This window comes from Pipistrellus kuhlii, unplaced genomic scaffold, assembly GCF_014108245.1.
Source record: "Pipistrellus kuhlii isolate mPipKuh1 unplaced genomic scaffold, mPipKuh1.p scaffold_m20_p_7, whole genome shotgun sequence".
In the NCBI taxonomy this organism is placed as follows: domain Eukaryota; kingdom Metazoa; phylum Chordata; class Mammalia; order Chiroptera; family Vespertilionidae; genus Pipistrellus; species Pipistrellus kuhlii.
In genome coordinates, this window is record NW_023425573.1 from 16,557,732 (window position 1) to 16,576,715 (window position 18,984).

The 18,984-nt window shown below is 50.5% G+C and overlaps 1 protein-coding gene across 6 annotated transcripts in view; it reads right to left on the minus strand.

Moving 5' to 3' along the window:
* Positions 1-18,984, minus strand: part of MYO1B (myosin IB) — a 137,368-nt gene that overhangs the window by 81,180 nt on the left and 37,204 nt on the right. For all 6 annotated transcript variants that reach the window (XM_045575324.1, XM_036421606.2, XM_036421607.2 and 3 more), the window contains exon 3: positions 13,080-13,195. In XM_045575324.1, the coding sequence (XP_045431280.1) occupies positions 13,080-13,195 (116 nt within the window). The remainder of the gene's footprint in view (positions 1-13,079; positions 13,196-18,984) is intronic.

Consider the following 18,984-nt stretch of genomic DNA (forward strand, 5'->3'; position numbering starts at 1 on the left):
AGGCAGGCCAGGAGAGCTGGGGGGAGGAGGGACATGCCCCCAGGCTCTCTGTCCTGGAGAGCCAAGAGCTGGTCTACGCTCTTTTACAGAATATCAGCTCAAGACAGCTCTATCTTCAACAAAAATCTTGAACTTAACCACTTCCTTCATGTAAACCCAAACCGGTTTCTGCTTACACGGAGAGGTCAAAATCAGGTCAGCAAAACACAGAATGCAACCCCTACAGCTGTGAGTGACAGGTCTCAGAAAGTAACCCCTACAGAAGTGACTGATAGACTACAGAATGCAACCCCTACAGCTGTGAGTGACAGGCCACGGAATGCAACCCCTAAGCTGTGAGTGACAGGCCACAGACTAGCCAGGCCCTCCCGGGGGCTCTCCATCTCCCCTGGCTTTCTCCCTCGCTGCTCAGTCCCCCCACGTCCCACTGTCCCGGTTAGAAAGGCCATCGGCATGGGTCACCCCTGCAGGAGGGACCCTTGAGGCCCTAGCAGCTCCTGGCCTAAAAAGTCAGAGTCACAGCGATCCTTGCCAGCGGCCAGGCCGCAGCCCGCTGAGAACCAGCTGCCTCTGCTCCCCACACCCTGCAGCCCGGGGCTCGCCCACTCTCTCGCCTCCTGGGAGTCCCCGGTCACCGTCCCTCTGCACCCCGACGGAGCACTCCACTCCAGAGAACACAGCTTCCCATGGTCTGCAGATCGCCTTGAACTCAGGGCTGTTGTGAGAACACTGACAGTAAAGGTACATCCAAAACGGTCGCAGAGCGGCGCCCGAAGGACACAGGGCGACCTGCTGCTCCTCGTGCTCCTGAGTCAAATCAAACCCGTAAGTTAGGCACCTGTCCCCCTGTTCTCAGCCTCGGACGCACATTCAAGTCACCTGGGGAGTTGATGCCTGTCCTCCCTCTCCATACTCTACAGATTATGATCAAATTCTGCGGTGGGTCTGCCCAGCCGGTGTGGCTCAGTGGCTGAGCATCAATCCAGGAACCACGAGGTCACTGGTTGGATTCCCGGTCAGGGCCCATGCCCAAGTTGCAGGCTCGATCCCCAATAGGGGATGATGGCTGATGTTCTCTCTCATTGACCTTCCTCTTTCTCTATCCATCTCCCTTCCTCTCTCTAAAAATCAATTTTAAAACATATATATATATACATATTTAAATCTGTGTTGGTTCTACTGAGCAGCCCAGGCTGACTTACTCATCTCAGAGACTTGCTTTCCTAGGCAGTACTTTGGTGCTGTGTTCTCTGCTCCCACTCAGTAAAGCGGCATATGCAGCAGCTACCCCAAGGTTCCGCTCTATTTCCTGCAGGGAGATCTGGGGAAGTGTGGCTCAAGATGATATCCGTCACGCCCTACGTCCCACGAGAGAAATCTCTTGGGAACGGTGTTGGTAAGGAAAACGGGGCTTCCCGTGGGCAACGCAAGTGCTTCTTCGGTCTTCTGTGCACGATCGGGGCCGTCGCTTCTGTCTCACCCACAAGGGAACGAACACTCCCAGCCCCATAACCACAGACGACATCCCGGTATGAACTTCTGCTTGGCTCCAATTCTCCACGAGCTACTCGTTGGAGAATGCTGGCTGCACAGCAGTGGCCTGCCTCCAGCCCACTGTCAATGAGGAGATGTAATCATTAGCTCCCAGTCATCTTCCTACTCATGGATAAGCAACCAGAGACTAAAAGCTAAAATCCAGGCAGACTGGTTCGCTCTTCTTGGTTTAAGTTTGGCTTTTAGGGGTAGAGGAGCAGAGACATGGTAGATGGGTAGGTAGAGGGATTGAAATCTACCAGCTTCCATCTTTAACTACATCCATATTTGGAAAAAGAACTTAAAGTTGTCCTTAAACACAACTTAAAAGGCCCCAGTGTCGGGGAAACGGACTTTTTATTACTTATTCACTACCCACCTGGGAAGAGCCGAATCCAAGCAATTAACATTGCACTGGCTTAAGTTTCAAAGCTGGTTGGAACCGGTTTACCGTAATTCCCAATAGATGACTATGTGAATTAATATAGATGAGATCAGCATCTAATTTTCTAAAACTCAATAAACAGACTGGTTCCAAAAAAATACACACACAAATAACATGAATTATAGATTGGACCAAAGGCATATCTATTGCCATAAACTTCCAAAGCATTAGACACATCTTCAAAAATTCACATTAACTTTTTCTATAAACAACAGCAATAAAACACTTCGAAAAGCCTTTTTTCATAAGAAACCAATCAGCCACCAGTCTCTGAACAGCAGTGTGAAGGAAAGGGAGTAACAACAGAAGTGTGGAAAATGAGCCCACGGTTTTTCTCCTGCAGTTTAAGATGCTTTCCACTGAGATGAACATGGGAATGCGGACAGGCACCGTGATTACAGTCATTACAAGAAAAAGACATATCTGGGGAGAACTTGAAGAGGACCTATTTTCTTTCTAAATTAAACTCCTGAACGCATGTTTAAATTCAGGCAGGAGCTTGCTTTCACCCATGAGTTAAACTGTCAAACCGTTAGGAACCCCAATTGAAATAAACAAAGGATCCTCATATAAAGAGGGCGCCATGCAACAAACGAGCTAAATCCCCTTCCATTTCCCCTTCCTGGGCCCGTGGGAAGGAAGAATTTCCCAGAGTCCTTTGCATTTAGGTTAGGGTGGACCCATATGACTGCTCACTGGCCAACAAATAAGGACTGACCTTGCTCTCTCTCCACCTGCCACCCCTGGTGTTCCACTCCTTACAACTACAAGTTCTTACCACTACACGTTCGTAGGCAGCATGGATGTGTCACAAATTGGAGTAGAGATCATCATCATCTGCCCACTCAGAGCGTATATAACTGTGACATAATGTGTGCTACGGAAAGTGTATGCTCGGGCACCGAGTGGCCTTTCGGAAAAGTCTGGATACAGGTGTATCCCGGGTGCATCTAGAAAGACAGGTAGGATTTAAATATGCAGAGAAGAATGGAGTGAGTATAACAGAATATGAGGCCCGGGTGCTCAGAAAACGGAAATGGAAGAGGCAGTGGAATCGTTCAGAGAAGGACAGCTCACAGCTCACTGATCGCCAGCTACACATTTTTTCCAAACTCACCCTCTTCATTTTCACAGCCAACATTTTCTCTTAGGACTGACTTTCATTTCCTAAGTCCTATCTAAGTTCAACGCCAGATATACGCAAACCACCAAGAAAAGGTGAAGTCCCTAAATATGAAAACAAGACAGAGATGTTCAAGTTCTGAGACTCTCTTATGCTTCTCTATCTATGCCTGCAAGGTAAAATATGGCCCTCACCGACACAGGCCTGCTTGGTACTCTGATAATGAACAGTATGTGGCATGATGATAGGGAAGCAAATGTTCAAAGCATTGCACACCCTTTCTATTTGTTTCAGGAACAATGCCTGCGGACACCCGTGCACAGTTCCACCGCCCTCCTTCCTGCCACCCACGGCCCAGGTAACGCGTAAGCAGGCAGCCCTGACTCACCCGCTGCCTGTGAGCTGGGACAGCTACCGATGTTCAATGTATAATTTACACCTTCACACGGCTGTCACATTCTTCTTTACTACAGTTCTCTGGCCTCAGGTAGGTTTCTGCCATTGTACATGTCCTTGTTTTATATCCATAATGCCATTCGCAGGAGCACATCATGGATAAGCCTCTGCTATCAGTAATGACCAAGGCCATTATAACTATAGGAAGAGGCAGCAGCAACACTGTAGGGTGGTGTGGGAGGGATCTGAGTGCCAGAATATGTAATCTGAAAGCAATCAAAGCAATGCTTCAAAACTAGCAATTCCTAAGGAAAGATCGAGGAGACCGTACAACCCCTCCTCGTGAAAATATAGGAGCTGCAAGTGGAAATGGACCCGTCTGATGGCCACTGAAGGTCTTCAGGAGGCAACCTAAGAAAGAAGGCCTGCATCTGTCCCCAGAGATGAAGGTCTCTAGCCTGGCCGGCGTGGTTCAGTGGTTGAGTGTCGACCTATGAACCAGGAGGTCACGGTTCCATTCCTGGTCAGGGCACATGCCCAGGTTGCAGGCTCGGTCCCCAGTGTGGGGCATGCAGGAGGTAGCCGATCAATGATTCTCTCTTATCATTGATGTTTCTCTCTATCCCTCTCTGAAATCAATTAATATAAAGTATATATATATGTATTTTTAGTTAAAGGTCTCTGGTGCAAATCAGCCAAATCTTCCCTCCATCCAGGTGCTTTCTAATATTTTGCTTTCGAGGTGAACTGAAGAAAAAAGATTGGTATAAAATATACGTGTATATTCTAACTATCGTCTATTGCTAAATCTTTGTGAAATTGGGCTAACACAGTGGTCGGCAAACTCATTAGTCCACAGAGCCAAATACAAACAGTACAACGATTGAAATTTCTTTTGAGAGCCACATTTTTTAAACTTGAACTTCTTCTAATGCCACTTCTTCAAAATAGACTCGCCCAGGCCGTGGTATTTTGTGGAAGAGCCACACTCAAGGGGCCAAAGAGCCGAATGTGGCTCGTGAGCTGCAGTTTGCCAGCCACAGGGCTAACCTATCTATGTGCTTAGGATACTCCTAACGCAATAGAGGATGTTCTTTTTAGACTTCAAGCTGACCACCCGTGCGTCTAGACGTTGAGCACTCACAACCCCAGCCAGGGCTTCAGATCCAAAAGAATGAACATCCTCTGTAGAAAATCAGTCTATTGTGGGTGGAACGTTCCTCCGCCTGAGGAACATGACTCATTGCCAATAGCAACTGGAGGTTTACAATTGTAAGTCATTTCAACGTTCAGTCACTCCCCGCTCACTCGTTCGCACGTCGCATTGATACACCTACACGTGCAGGCACAGTTAACGAATCGGAGAATGCTTCCCAGTTGGGGACTGAAAATGCAAGACGGGCCATTTTTCCAGACACATAAGCTTATGATTTTAAGTACAAAGTTCTCCATCCCTTTACACGCCTCTCCCCCTTCCTAAAGCCCTGGCCCACCTGGTCTTTTATACAGAGCTCATGTCTACACGACAGAGACCACCTGTTTATAGGGTCCCTTCTCACAGCTCAACACAGGTGGCTCTTTTAGAATCCCGAACCCACCCATATTCTGTGCTTCCTTCACCTTATTTCCTGTGATTGCAAATATGCTGTTTTAAATTTTTTCAACTGATTTCAGAGAGAGATGATAGAAACATCCATGATGAGAGAGAATCACGAATCAGCTGCCCTCCTAAATTCTGGGGATGGAGCCCGAAACCCGGGCATGTGCCCTGACTGAGAATCGAACATGTGAGCTCCAGGTTTATAGGTCAACACTCAACTACTGAGCCACACCGGCAGGCTATGCTATTATATTTAAATGAGCTGTGTACACAGCCACTCCCCTCTCCTCCCACTGGCCTAACGATTCCTGAAAACAAGGACCATGTGTATTTTGGACACAGTTTCTAGCTAATAGCAGGCCCCTGAGCTCTTTCATTCACTCAAGCAGCGAACACCTGCAGAGTGGCTGTTAGCGTGAAAGGCGGTGGATCCATGGGCCTGTGAGGCGAACACAGCCCTACTCTCACGGAGGGGACACTGGTCCAGGAGGCAGAATGCGGATGCAAGTGAACATGCAATAAAACACCAGGCGACTCAGGAACAAAAGTACGAAGGAGAGGAAAGCAGCCGGAGCGGGTGGTGAGTGACTGGAGGGTCTGTGACTGCAGGCGGTGGAATCTGACAGCTCAGGTGTTCCTCCCTGAAGTGGGAGAGCGAGTCAGCCCCTGGACTGGTGGGGATTTAGGGGGTGGGGGGTGGAGGGGGTTGAGAGAGCAAATGCAGGCGGTGGCCAGTGCTCACATCCAATGGAGACCTGCAGGCCATAGGAGCCACTCCAAGAAAAACAATCCAACGGAAGTCTTTGAGAAGATGGCTTTAGCCAGCAGCCACCACTGAAGGAGGGAAGATGAGGAGGGGAGGGGGAAGGAGTGGGGGAGGAGACATTCGCAGAGTAGAAGCAGGGAGACCCAATCAGAGGCTAACACAATAATCTAAGCAAAAGAGGAGGGTGCTGCCGAAACCGGTGTGGCTCAGTGGATAGAGCATCGGCCTGCGGACTGAAGTGTCCCAGGTTAGATTCCGGTCTAGGGCATGTACCTTGGTTGCGGGCACATCCCCAGTAAGGGGTGTGCAAGAGGCAGCTGATAGATGTTTCTCTCTCATTGATGTTTCTAACTCTCTATCCCTCTCTCTTCCTCTCTGTAAAAAACCAATAAAATATTAAAAAAAAAAAAAAAAAAAAAAAAAAAAAAAAGAGGAGTGTGCTGGGCAAGCTTGGAGGCAGTGGGGGCGGTAGGATTGGGATCCATAAAGACACAGCCAACAAGGTCCAAGGCCCAATAGTGGATGGCAGATAGGATGGGAGAGAGAAGGAAGGTATGAATAAGCCACAGGATGGTGTGGCCACTGACCGAGATGAGGAGGAGGAGAGGGAGTCGGGCAACGGAAGTCTGGTTTGGCCCGGCCATCATGGCTCAGTGGTTGAGCATCAACCTATGAACCAGGAGGTCACAGTTCAATTCCCAGGTTGTGGGTTCAATCCCCAGTAGAGGGCATGCAAGAGACAGCCCATCAATGATTCTCTCTCATCATTGATGTTTCTCTCCCTTCCTCTCCCTCCCTCTCTGAAATCAATAAAAAAAAATATGCACACACACACACAGGTGTGCGTGTGTGTGTGTGTGTGTGTGTGTTTTAAAAGAAGTCTGGCTTAAAGCATACGAAAGTTCAAGATGCTGGCAGGACAGAAACCCAAGGACATGCTCTAGAGGTGAATGTCCCAATACACCAAGGCTGCAGGTTCGATCTCAGAGCAGGACACGTACAAGAAGCAAACCAATGAATACATAAACACATGGAATTACAAATCTCTCTCCTTTTCTCCTGCCCACTCCCACCCGCTCTCCCTTCCTCTCTTGCTCTAAAAACCAATTAAGAAACAAAGGGGCCACCCCACCCTATCCACCCTGAACACGCCTTCTGATCAGGGCTTTTGTGTGGTTCCAAAGGCAGTTCCCTTGGTCAGCTATGAAGTCACAGACCAATTCCTCTGGGGGGCGGAGGCTCCAGTGCCACTGCTCTGGGCGAGATGGATCCCTTCCAGACGGCTGTTGCAGAATTGCTCAGAGCTTGCCAAAAACCTGTCACATTTCTGGCAGGAAGCAAACTCTTTACTGAGGATCAAGCGCTCCCCTTTACCATGAGGTCCCACTGAAATAACCATGCGTGCGGCCAGGGACATGTGCTTGGCTTTCTGAGCTGAGGGTGAGGAGACTTCTCAGGCACATGAGCCGCTTGCCGTTGATACATGTATGCTGATGCCACAATGACACTCATGGTGAAAACATCGTAGTGGCAAAGACCTAACTCTGACTTTAATTGTCAAGGTTTGTAACCCGAAGGAGGATAAACTGAGGTCTCTTCCTGCCACGAGTATATTTTCTGAAAGGAAACTGCTGGAAAGAGCCCCACTAAAGCAAGAGACTGAGAATAACAGTCAAAGTGTCAAAAGCAGTAAATTTAGTGGATGGAACTTTATACCAGCAAGTGTATATGAGGCCCAGAACGTATCTCACCAGGAACCCAGCCTATGGAAGCCTGCAACTGAACAGCTGTCCTTTCCCCCCAACCCCCTTCTTGAGAAAGCGTTTTCATACCCAGCTATACAAGCACCCCCTGAGAATTCGGATCTAGCTGTTGTAACTGTTTTCAAAGTAAATAAAACTTTACTCACTGAACATGAGCTCTGCTGTAGGGAAAATTCTCATAGCACCAAAGGAGCAACCATGGACCTTAGCCTCAGCCCCCACACCCAACCGCAGCCCCTGTGCACGCTGAGATGTAACTACTATCCCTTCTCTGGTCTTCCTTTATGGAGTAAAATGAGATCGGGGCGAACAAGGTCTCAAATGCACAAGCCCTCTAGCAGCATTGTCCCGTGGCCAGCAGTGCGTGGCCCTGCAAAATCACTTTGGCACAAACTCAGGGGCAGAGGCTCCCTGGAGACAGAGCGCTGATGTCTGGACAACCGACGTGGGCGCTGTCCAAATTCTCCCGTTAATGGCTTTCCCTTTCAGGAAAGAGCCGCCAGAGCTTTTTTAAAGCCTGAAGCCATTTTTCTCAGTTGTTACTATTTGTTGCCGGGTGTTTTGTTTTCCAAAATGGAGAACAACTGTGTTTGCGATGTGGCGGCATCCAACCTGATGCTAGGACACACGCCTGCCTGCTCCTGGCCGGGGACCAGGCCAACCCTCTTCCTTCCAGTGGCAAGTTCCCTCCACCAGATGCTTCGCATAATCAGACGGTTAAGTGCTCTACATCAAGAATAAATACATTAAACCTGAACGCTCAGTGTGAAAGAGCACCATAACATAATATTTTAGCTCACTTTATTATAAAAGCTAGAAGCCCGGTGCATGAAATTCATGCAAGACTAGGCCTTCCTTCCCCGGCTGCTGGCACTGGCTGCCCCTCTGGCACCTGGGACCCACGCTTCCCTCTGGCTACCGGATTCGTCCAGAAGGTCGTCCAGAAGGACACCTAGTCTAATTAGCATAGTATGCTTTTATTATTATAGATGAGAAAGAATTCTCCTCACACTGCACTAAGTTTTGAATAAACTCACCAAATGACCTACTAGAGTAGTTTGATTCCATCGACTTGTCTAAGGTAATACCAGTCATACGTAACGGGAAACTCGTTAGCACGCCTTTTGTCCTGGAGTGATCGAGCTCAAAGAGGAACTGAGAGCCACAGAGACGCACAGGATCAAGTCTCGGATCTACAGAAGCTTCCGCCTCGTGGAAGAGATGACACTGGACCCCATGGGCCGCGCAGTGAGAAAGGCAGTGGGTGTGATCACATGAGAAAGGTAGTGGGTTTGATCACATGAGCGGCTCTGATAACTCAAAGGCAGGAAAAGGCGCGTGTGGGTTGGGCGAGGGCTGACCTAGCCTTGGAGACAGGCCCAGGGGGCGGGCAGGCCGTCAGCGGTGGAGATGGGCAGGTGGGGGGCCAGGAGGGAAGACATGGGCGCTGTGCCTCCACAGGAGGCTCGGTGAAGAAGCGCCATGGTGTTTGGGGTGGAAAGCAGAGCCGAGGGGGACTGCGAAGGCCCAGCAACGTGGAGCTCACTCAACTAGTCAGAGGGAGCTCATGACGGCTCCTGGGGAGGGAGGCAGCATGACCTGCCTGCAGGTGACAAACTACACCTGGTGTGGCCGGGTCCAAAGGCAGTCCCCCAGCCAGAGGTCAGTGCATTTAGTAACAAGAACACCTCAAATGTTTGTCATCTTGTTGTGCAATCATTTTCCTCGTCTCCCGCCTATCATTCTCTCCCAGAGATCGTTCTTCCTGGATGCAGTTTCTGAGTTGTCTGAAATGTACTAAGTCCTCTTGAGATTTATAAAAGAGTTTCTTTAAAAAAAAATTATATATACTTATATATGTAAATTGATTTTTTTACAGAGAGGGAGGGAGAGGGATAGAAAGTTAGAAACATCGGCCAAAACCAATTTGGCTCAGTGGTGAAGCGTTGGTCTGCGGACTGAAAGGTCCCAGGTTTGATTCCGGTCAGAGGCATGTACATTGGTTGCGGGCACATCCCCAGCAGGAGGTGAGCAAGAGGCAGCTGGTCGATGTTTCTCTCTCATCGATGTTTCTAGTTCTCTATCTTTCTCCCTTCCTCTCTGTAAAAAATCAATAAAATATATTTAAAAAAAAAAAGGAAGTTAGAAACATTGATCTGCTGCCTCCTGCATATTCCTTATTGGGGATGTGCATGCAGCCAAGGTACATGCCCTTAACCGGAATCGAACCTGGGACTCTTCAGTCCGCAGGCTGACGCTCTGTCCACTGAGCCAAACTGGTCAGGCCAAAAGTTTCTTATGTGCAAAGGATTTAAAAATCACACTGGACAGAAAACAGACACTCATTCCAATTAGAAAGGCCAAGAGCGTCTGTCAGGCCACCCTCCGGGGCCCTCGTTCCTCTGGGCACGCCACCCAGTGACACCAGGTAGTCCTTGCGTATAAATGTCTATTAGATGTTTCTCCCTCACACAAATCCTACAGGTTCGTCATTACTTCCCCATCGAACAGAGCCAATTACTTCATTTCTGAGTCGGAGTTTGTTCCATGTGATCTGCTCAGATTACAGAGCTTGTAAATGGAAATGCTGGGGCTCGGCCCAAGTCCTGGTCCATATAGTTTAGACCCTCACTGATTTCCAGGTGCTCAGACGTGGCAGGTGAAGCTCGCATCAATCAAATAATCCCATGAAGAAATGTTAAATTATGCCTAAGTAGTGTGGCTCAGTGGTTGAGCGTCGACCTATGAACCAGGAGGTCATGGTTCGCTTCTTGGTCAATCACATGCCCGGGTTGCGGGCTTGATTCCCAGAGGGGGGGTACAAGGCAGCCGATCAGTGATTCTCTCTTATCACTGATATTTCTCTCTCTCTCTCTCTCTCTCTCTCTCTCTCTCTCTCTCTCTCTCCCCCTCCCTCCCTCCCTCCCTCCCTTCCTATTTTTTTTAAAGAGGGGAGGGGGGACTTTCAAAAAAAGGGGGGGAAATGTTAAATTTTAATTGTAACAAGAGCAACAGATGTGACCTTGGATATGACCTTGGCAGAGACAGGGTGAGGGGACAGCTCTTCCCTGAGGAGGTCTGACGCAATCTGAGGTCTGAAGGGGGAATACCTGAGCTGCCTTGAGGAGAAGGGAGGGCGAAGGCGTTCCAGGCAGCAGGCACACATCAGCAGGGAAGGTGGGACAGGAGTGTGGGGGCTGAAAGAACCCAGGGCGGTGGCTGGGGGCGGCTGGGACGTGAGCCTCACAAACTCAGACCCATCAGGTAAAACCGGCCCCCGTGCCCTGCAGTGTTTCACAGGCCACAGTGAAGCTCTGTCTTTATCCGAAACACTGAGAGCTTGTTGCACTGCTGCTTGGGATGTTTCCCTGGGGGCGAGGGGTGAGCCATGCAGCCTCTGAGAGGGACATCCAGGAATGGGGATAAAAATGGATATGACAGGGCATGCACATCCATGTTCTAGAATAGACATCTATTGTCTATCTCAGCGTTTTTCAACCGCTGTTCCGCGGCACACGAGATGTTGCCTGGTGTGCCGTAGGTGCAGACAAGACAAGAATTTTATAATTTTTCACTATTTTGTTTACTTAATATTTCATAATAAAGTAATTATAAAATACTTTCTTTGTGTTTATTTGATTCCTATTCAAGAGAATTACTTTATATATAGTCAATATAGGCACAGAGTTAAATTTTTTAACATTTTCTAATGGTGGTGTGCCTCGTGATTTTTTTCATGAAACAAGTGTGCCTTTGCCCAAAAAAGTTTGAAAAACACTGGTCTATCTAACACCCCCCAAGTGGGGATTCAAGCTGCAAATAAAATGGCAGTGCCGTCCTGGAGGTAAACCGAGGCACAGCTAAGTTTACCCTTGGAGCCCGGGCGCAGGAACGTAGGCAACCGGAGGCAGAGGGAGGGAAGTGCACAGCACGAGGCCCGGCCATGAGCATGGGGGACCCGCTCCCAGCCGAGAGGCACGGCAGGTGACCCTGTTCACGCTCCAGCTCCCCACCCACCAGCTGAGTGGCTCCAGATAAAATCGCTTGTCTTCCCGGGACAATTTCCCAATTTGCTGTAATACCCACCCCACGGGGTTATTTCAAGAATCATGTGAGCTGTGATGCCCCATGCTGTACCTGCACACAGGACATGCTCAGGAAGTGCAAGGCACCATCACTGTTATCGTAAAAGGTCACCATATGTAGCACACAGTGAAGGAAGGGAAACCCTGTGTCAGCATCCATCTGGGACATGTTCTCACACGTGTGTGCACATAAGAATGCCCGGGAAAGCCTGTGGAAAAATCTAGATTCCTGGCTTGGTGGTGGGAAGGCCGTGGAAGCTGGGCTTTTCATCAGCTCCTCGGGATTCTGACACGGCTGAGCCACGCTTCCGACTTTGAGAAACGCCAAGGCCTAGAACTTGAAAGGGACATGCAGGTTGTCGAATAAAGGATTTCACTGAAGGGGCTCAAGCACAGGGGTGACTTTATAAAACGAATTTCAGAATTTTTGTTTTTGTTAAAGCAGAACGAACGACCATCACTAGCAAAGCCTGCTTCTGGGAGTGGACTGACCAAGCAGAATCCGCGTGACCGGTAGAAAACAGGGCGGTTGGGTCTTAATAACCATCTTCACAGACTATTTGACGTTGGCGTTCCAAGTGGCCCAAAATGCTGTGAAACTACATCAATACCCAGACAGAGGTTTATGTGCTCTCTCATTACTAGGTTTTACTTTCTAGCAAGACGAGTAAGGTCCACCTTCGATCAGACAGAGAAAATTATTCTGTGCTAAGACACAACCCAACCTCGGAAGGTCTTTTCCCTTCTCAGTCCAGGGTTCCTCAACCGTGGCCCTAATGCAACAACTGTGCGTGATTATCTGCAGGAATTATTTGCACTAACAAGTGACCTTCAAAAGGAAAAATCAAACCAGTGGCTGAGCTCAGGGGGCGGTGAACGCGCGGGCCTAATGCACTCGGTGCCTGGTGAGTGGCGTCCGTGCAGAGCACCAACGGGAGGTATCGCGTGGGCCTTCTGCTCGGGCACCGTCACACACCCCAACCCTGGGGGCTCCTCCTTCATCCGAGACGCCGCCCGGGCTCCTTGTGATCGCAAGCCACGCACATTCCTGCCTTGTTTGCAAAAATAATCATCAGCAGCTGCTGCTCACACAGAACCGTTCGCGGAGAGATGCGTTCCATACGGAGCCCAAACATTTCAGAACTCGCAGAGCCTGGCGCCAAAGGAAGCACTCTGCCTCTTTAAATTTAAAATAAGGCATGACAATGCACTTCTGCATTCCTCCATCCCATTAAAAAAAAAAAAAAAAAAAAAAAAAAAAAAAAAAGACTAAAGCATTTCCCGGGACATGCAGGGAACAGCTGGACACATCTGTCAGCTGCCATCTCCGGAGCGCAAGGAAAGCACCGCGCAGACTGCCATACTCACATGTGAGGGCTCAGCTCGTAGAAGTTCCTGTTCCTGTAATCCTCCACTTTCTCCGGGGAGTAGATGGGCAGAGAGCGATACGGGTTCACGGAGATGACCACACTCCCAATGTAGGTCTGTGAAAGGAGGGGGACACGCAGAGCATGAGCACACACACAGCGTGGATTTTAACCTCGCTAAAGTCCTTTATAAAAAGGATTTATCCTTTAAAAAAAAAAAAACAGAACACGCTAGTTCACTGGGCCATTCATTTTCTGTTTCTCGAGAAAACGTTCCGTTTCTGAAGACAAGAGAGTCCGCCGCGCGTGTTCCTTTTGCTGATCCATGGAAGGCGTGGGTTTGTCCATGGAAAGTACTTTTCAGAACCTCTAGGTTAATTCGGGATCCTGGCTCAGAGCTCTCCGGAGCCCGTGCCAAACATGAAGTCACCGACCACTGTGAAGTGCGGGCAAGGCCTGCGCATTCCCCGATTCCAGCGAGAGCCGGTGTTTCCCTCCCTCCTCTCTGGCCACCCCCTCCCACCGCAGCCATTCCTACCCACGGGGCCGGGCCTGGCGCGGCCCTTACCCAAGCCTGCCAGTCTCCACAATGGGCTCAGCACAGTTATCCCTCGGGCAGCAACCAGTTTTCTCTGACCTCTAACGTGCTGCTACACCAGAATGTGCTTTCCGAAGGACAGGACTTTTACCGTCTAATATAAATTCAGCCCGGCCGGCCTGGCTCAGGGGTTGAGCGTCGGCCTAGGAACCAGAAGGTCACTGTTTGATTCCTGGTCAGGGCACATGCCCCAGTTACGGGCTCCATCCCCAGTGTGGGGCCTGCAGGAGGCAGCCGATCCATGATTCTCTCTCATCATGGATGTTTCTCTCTCCCCCTCTTCCTTCCTTTCTGAAATCAATAAAAATTAATTAATTAAAAAAACACCTCCCAGTTCCCAGGCAATGTTTCACATTAATTCCTGTCATTCTTCCACTGGGACCCAATCAATCTGGCTCGACAAGAAATGAGACTCCAATTTCCCTAACTTATTCTATTTAGACAAGACTTTTTTAAGACGGTTTCTGCACCCTCCAACTGACCTGGGCAAGCCGATGGGAGACACTAGAAACTGAGTAACTGACTGAGCAGCTCCTAACGAATTCACTGGCCTTAGTGACACGGGTAACATGGAAACATAGGGTCAGCTATTCCTTTAATATCTGCTGGTGGAAAGATCAGCCTTCCTTAGCAGAAAAAGGATACAGATTTACCTCTGCAGGTAGTTTCCTGAATACAGGAGTCAACATCAATGTTTGCTGTCATCAGAACAAACAGTATGAGGTTGCCCTGAAAACTAATGCTAGCGTGGCTAACTCCTGGGTCAGAAGGTCAGAACATGCCTGGCTCGCACTCCTGTGGGGACACCCACGGCTCAGCCCAGCGCCAGACGGCCACCCAGCCCAGGTGTGCGCTCTGCCGCCGCCTGGCCCAGCCCTTCCCTGTCACCCAGAAAGGCGGACGGACCACTCCTGAGGTCCCGTGGAGATTCCTTCACCGGGTGACTGGCCTTCCCCACTCACAGAACAGACGGTGCAGCCCACGGCGTCCCTGTAGTCATTCTGCTGCGGAAACAGCGCGGCGACCAGGGACCACACGATGGTGCCCGATCATGATGCAGCCGCCTGCTGTGCGGCCCCCGAGCAGAGCCTTAGCGACATGCTCTTGCCACGGGGCTGGCCTGCTGGGAAAGGTTTGCGAAGACGCCGGACAGACATTCCACTGGTGTGCAGAGTCCTGGGGACAGGACTGCCCTCTTCCCCTCAGAGGCAGCAGGTTCCGTCCTCCCCCTCCCCGCTGCACAGGTTCCGTCCTCCCCCTCCCCCGGTCCACACGGCTTGGTGCAGCCAAAGGGACAAGACGCAAGCAGAGGCCTGAGAAGTGTTTGGGCAGCTGGGAGCCACGACGGGAATGAGCTTGTGCGAACCTGCTGGCGACGTCCAGTCAAAAGCCAGGGTGCCCCGGACTGCACAGCCTCACTGCCCTCAGGAGGCCCAGGCGGTTCGAAGTCCCTCCTCCCTCCCCCCACCTCCGGTCCGGCCCCAGGCAGTGGCCTACAGCCACAGGCGTGATCCCAGCTGACCCCAGCAGAAGACACGCCGGCTGGCCTCAGCCTTAGTTGCTATCCCAAAGAATTGGGCAAAAATAAATGGTTGCTATCTTAAGCCGTTCATTTTTGGAGGGTGGTTTGTCCCACGGCAACAGTACTGATACACCAACACGGCTCCGCGGGTCGGGAAAGGGCCCAGGCCGCCCCACGTTCTCAATCGAAAAAAGCAAACAGTGGAAGAACCTGGGCCAGTGCTGGGCAAACTCACGCGTCAACAACAGAGCCAAATACCAACAGGACCACGATGGACATTTCTTTGGAGAGCCACATTTTTTTAAACTTAAACTTCTAACGCCACTTCTTCAAAATATTAGACTCGCCCAGGCCGTGGTATTTTGTGGACAAGCCACACTCAAGGGGTCAAAGAGCCGCATGTGGCCCTCGAGCCGCAGTTTGCCAACCACTGACCTGGGTCATCCCCACATGCCACTGTTTCAGACGTGTGATCTCTAATCCTGAACCCCCAGGAGGTGTGTCCTTCGCTCTGACATCTGCCCTTGCTGTGATGGGTTTCTTCCTTGAAGGTCCTCTGGGCTTCAAAGAGGTAAATGTGCCCACATTTCTGCCGGGAAGAGAACCTGAGTGTGCATAGCCCCAGCCCTCCTCTCTCTAGGACCTTCCTCTCTCTCGGATCCTCCTCTCTCTGGGACCGGAAAGGCCGCCTGGCCGCAGCCGCCAGGCCGGTGACGTCCACAGTTCCATTCTCTATGTAGGCAGGTAAGGAACTGCAGGACCAGGAGAGACCTCCTGTCGGGGATCGAAACAATAGTGACCCAGCAGCTCATTTATTTTTATATCAATTTGCACTTAGACTTACCAACGATACACTCAATTTTCTTAAGCCACTGTGTGCTCCTTCAAGTTGGTATTTTCTATTCTGCCGTGTCACAAAATTATGGTAAACTGACTCAAGTAGCCACTGGCACTACAAGTCAGAGATCTGACTCGGAGCTTAAGGGGAGTATGTGCATAGCAGGGTGAGCCTTCATGTGTGTTGTTCTGAATGTGCAGAGGGGGAGGAGGAGGAGGAGGAGGGAAAGTACTGTCCACCTTCACAAAAGGGAGCAGGACAATAGCCCTCCGCTTGCCCCCCGAGTTCCACTCGCCTATTCCACCAGGAGGAAGAGGCTGGTATGTCCTCCATCTCACAGCAACGCTTTCCAGAGCTCCAGTGACGCCAGTCCCAAGCGAGCCACAGGCCAGACCACCACTGCGGCTGTGCTCACACCTGAACCTGGGTCCTAGGTCCCAAAGGTCTCAGAGAAGCTCCTGCTAGGATCCAGAAGATGTTCTTCTATTCGGCTGTTCACACCAAAAGCGGACCCCAGGACCCCTTCCCCATAATGGCCAAAGCTACTCATCAATAGGTTCTATACACCTTTCCCAACAGGCACAGGTCTGGTCTGGCTCTCATTACCCTCAAGGGATGGACGGACAGATGGATGGATAGATGATGGGTGGATATATAGATGGATGATGGGTGGGTATACAGATGGATGATGGATGGATGGATGGATAGATAGATGGATGATGGATGTATGGATGGATGATGGACAGGTGATGGATAGGATGGATGGATAGATGAATGATGCATGCATGGATGGATGGATGGATGGATGAGTGGATGGATGGATAGATGGATAATGGATGGATGGATGGATGGATGATAGATGGATAGATGGATAATGGATGGATGGATGGATCGATGGACGGGTGATGGATAAAATGGATGGCTAGATGGATGATGGATGGATGGATGATGGATGGATGGATGGATGGATGAGTGAATGGATAGATGATGGATGGATAGATGGATAACGGATGGATGAATGGATGGATGGATGACGGATGGATGGATGGATCGATGGATGGGTGATGGATAGGATGAATGGATGATTGATGGATGGATGGATGGATTTGTGAATATGTGAACATTCGTACATATTTTCTCAATCAGTGTACTTGTTTACTCCTACCCAACCTTAACCAACCTCCAGACCATCCCACCACTTCCTAGCTCTGCACCTCCTGATCCCACCCCTCAGCATTACCACCCCCCCCACCCCCCCCACCCCCCCCCCCCCCCCCCCGTGACAGAGGAAAGCTCACTGCACTCCCACAACCATGTGACACTTCGGAGGGAAAAGGGAAGGGAAGGGCGAGGGAGGACAAGGACACCGGAGAGAAAGGTGGGGGGGGGGGGGGAGGCTCTACCTTTCCCCTAAGGGCACATTCAATTAGCAAGTTTATCGTCTACTTCTGAGAGCAAACACTAAAACAAGAATGTACAAACATTCCTAAGTCAAAACAACCCTTGTCTTCATACTTCAGCTATCGCCCGCATTCCAGAACAGATGCCGGTGGATAAGCAAATAGCACTCGAGCAGACATTCCTCCTGTGATTACAGTGCAAACCCGGGGCGCCCAGCGGCCACCTCCCCTCCCAGATGTTCGGAATCGGAAGAAAGGCCCGAGATACGCAGCCCACAGACCGAGGATTTCATTCCACCAGAATGTTCTGCCACAGCCCCACCCCCGGAGATCCCATTTCAAAGAGCCGGAGAGGGCCAGGCAGTGGCTTCTTCTGAAGTGTCCCCTGATAATGCTCCGTGAAAGCAGAGCTGAAACCACACCTGGCGGCCCAGGACTCCAGGACTCCGGGGGCCAGGTCCTCCCTCAGGCCATGTCACTCCCGGCCCCTCTTCCAGCTTCTCTCCCCTGTCCGCATCCGATATGTCACACCCTACGGGAAGGTGACCAGACATCCTGCTTTTGGCGAGACAGTCCCAATTTTTTTAAAAATCTATTTTATTGATTTTTAACAGAGAGAAAGGGAGAGGGAAACATCGACCAGCTGCCTCTTGCACACCCCGTACCTGGGATGTGCCCACAACCAAGGTACATGCCCTTGACCGGAATCGAACCTGGGACCTTTCAGTCCGCAGGCCAAAGCTCTACCACTGAGCCAAACTGGCTTCGTTGTTTTTTTTTTGTTTTTTTTTAATATATTTTATTGATTTTTTTTACTGAGAGGAAGAGAGAGGGATAGAGAGTTAGAAACATCTATCAGCTGCCTCTTGCATACCCCCCACTGGGGATGTACCCGCAACCAAGTACAGGCTCTTGACCGGAATCGAACCTGGGACCTTTCAGTCCACAGGCCGACGCTCTACCCATTGAGCCAAATGGGTTTTGGCATGGGACAGTCCCAATTTTTAACAATTTGTCCCGCGTCCCGCGGCGTTTTAAAAACAGTTCCGAAAGAATCTTTCCGAAAATCAGGACTTTTTTAAAATGCCAGGGGACGCGGGGCAAATTGTTAAAAAATAGGGACGTCTGGTCACCTTACCCTACGGGGACACGGCGGCCTCTGTAAACTGGGGCGGTCCTTTGGCTGAGGTTTACATGCCTGGCCCTGGGTCGCTTTAATAAGACGTTCATCATGACCAATGATGTGTACCTGAGTATACAGGCACATGCACACACTTACATATTTAAAGTGCCCCAATCCTGTCACCGCAGGGAAACACCGGGGACAGGCAAGAAGAACTGGACTGTGTGCCTTCAGGCTAATTACTCATCTAAATGGCATCGGGGGAGTAAAGGCTGAGGAGCAGTCCCCCTGGGCCCCCTCCACGCCTCGGCTTCCGCCTGGGAGCCGGCAGCAGTCCAGACCCAGGCGGGAGACTCAGGTCGGCCCCCCTCCCCGCCGCCCTGCCGCCTGCCGAGCCGGGGGCGAGGGGCGACACCTCCACGCCA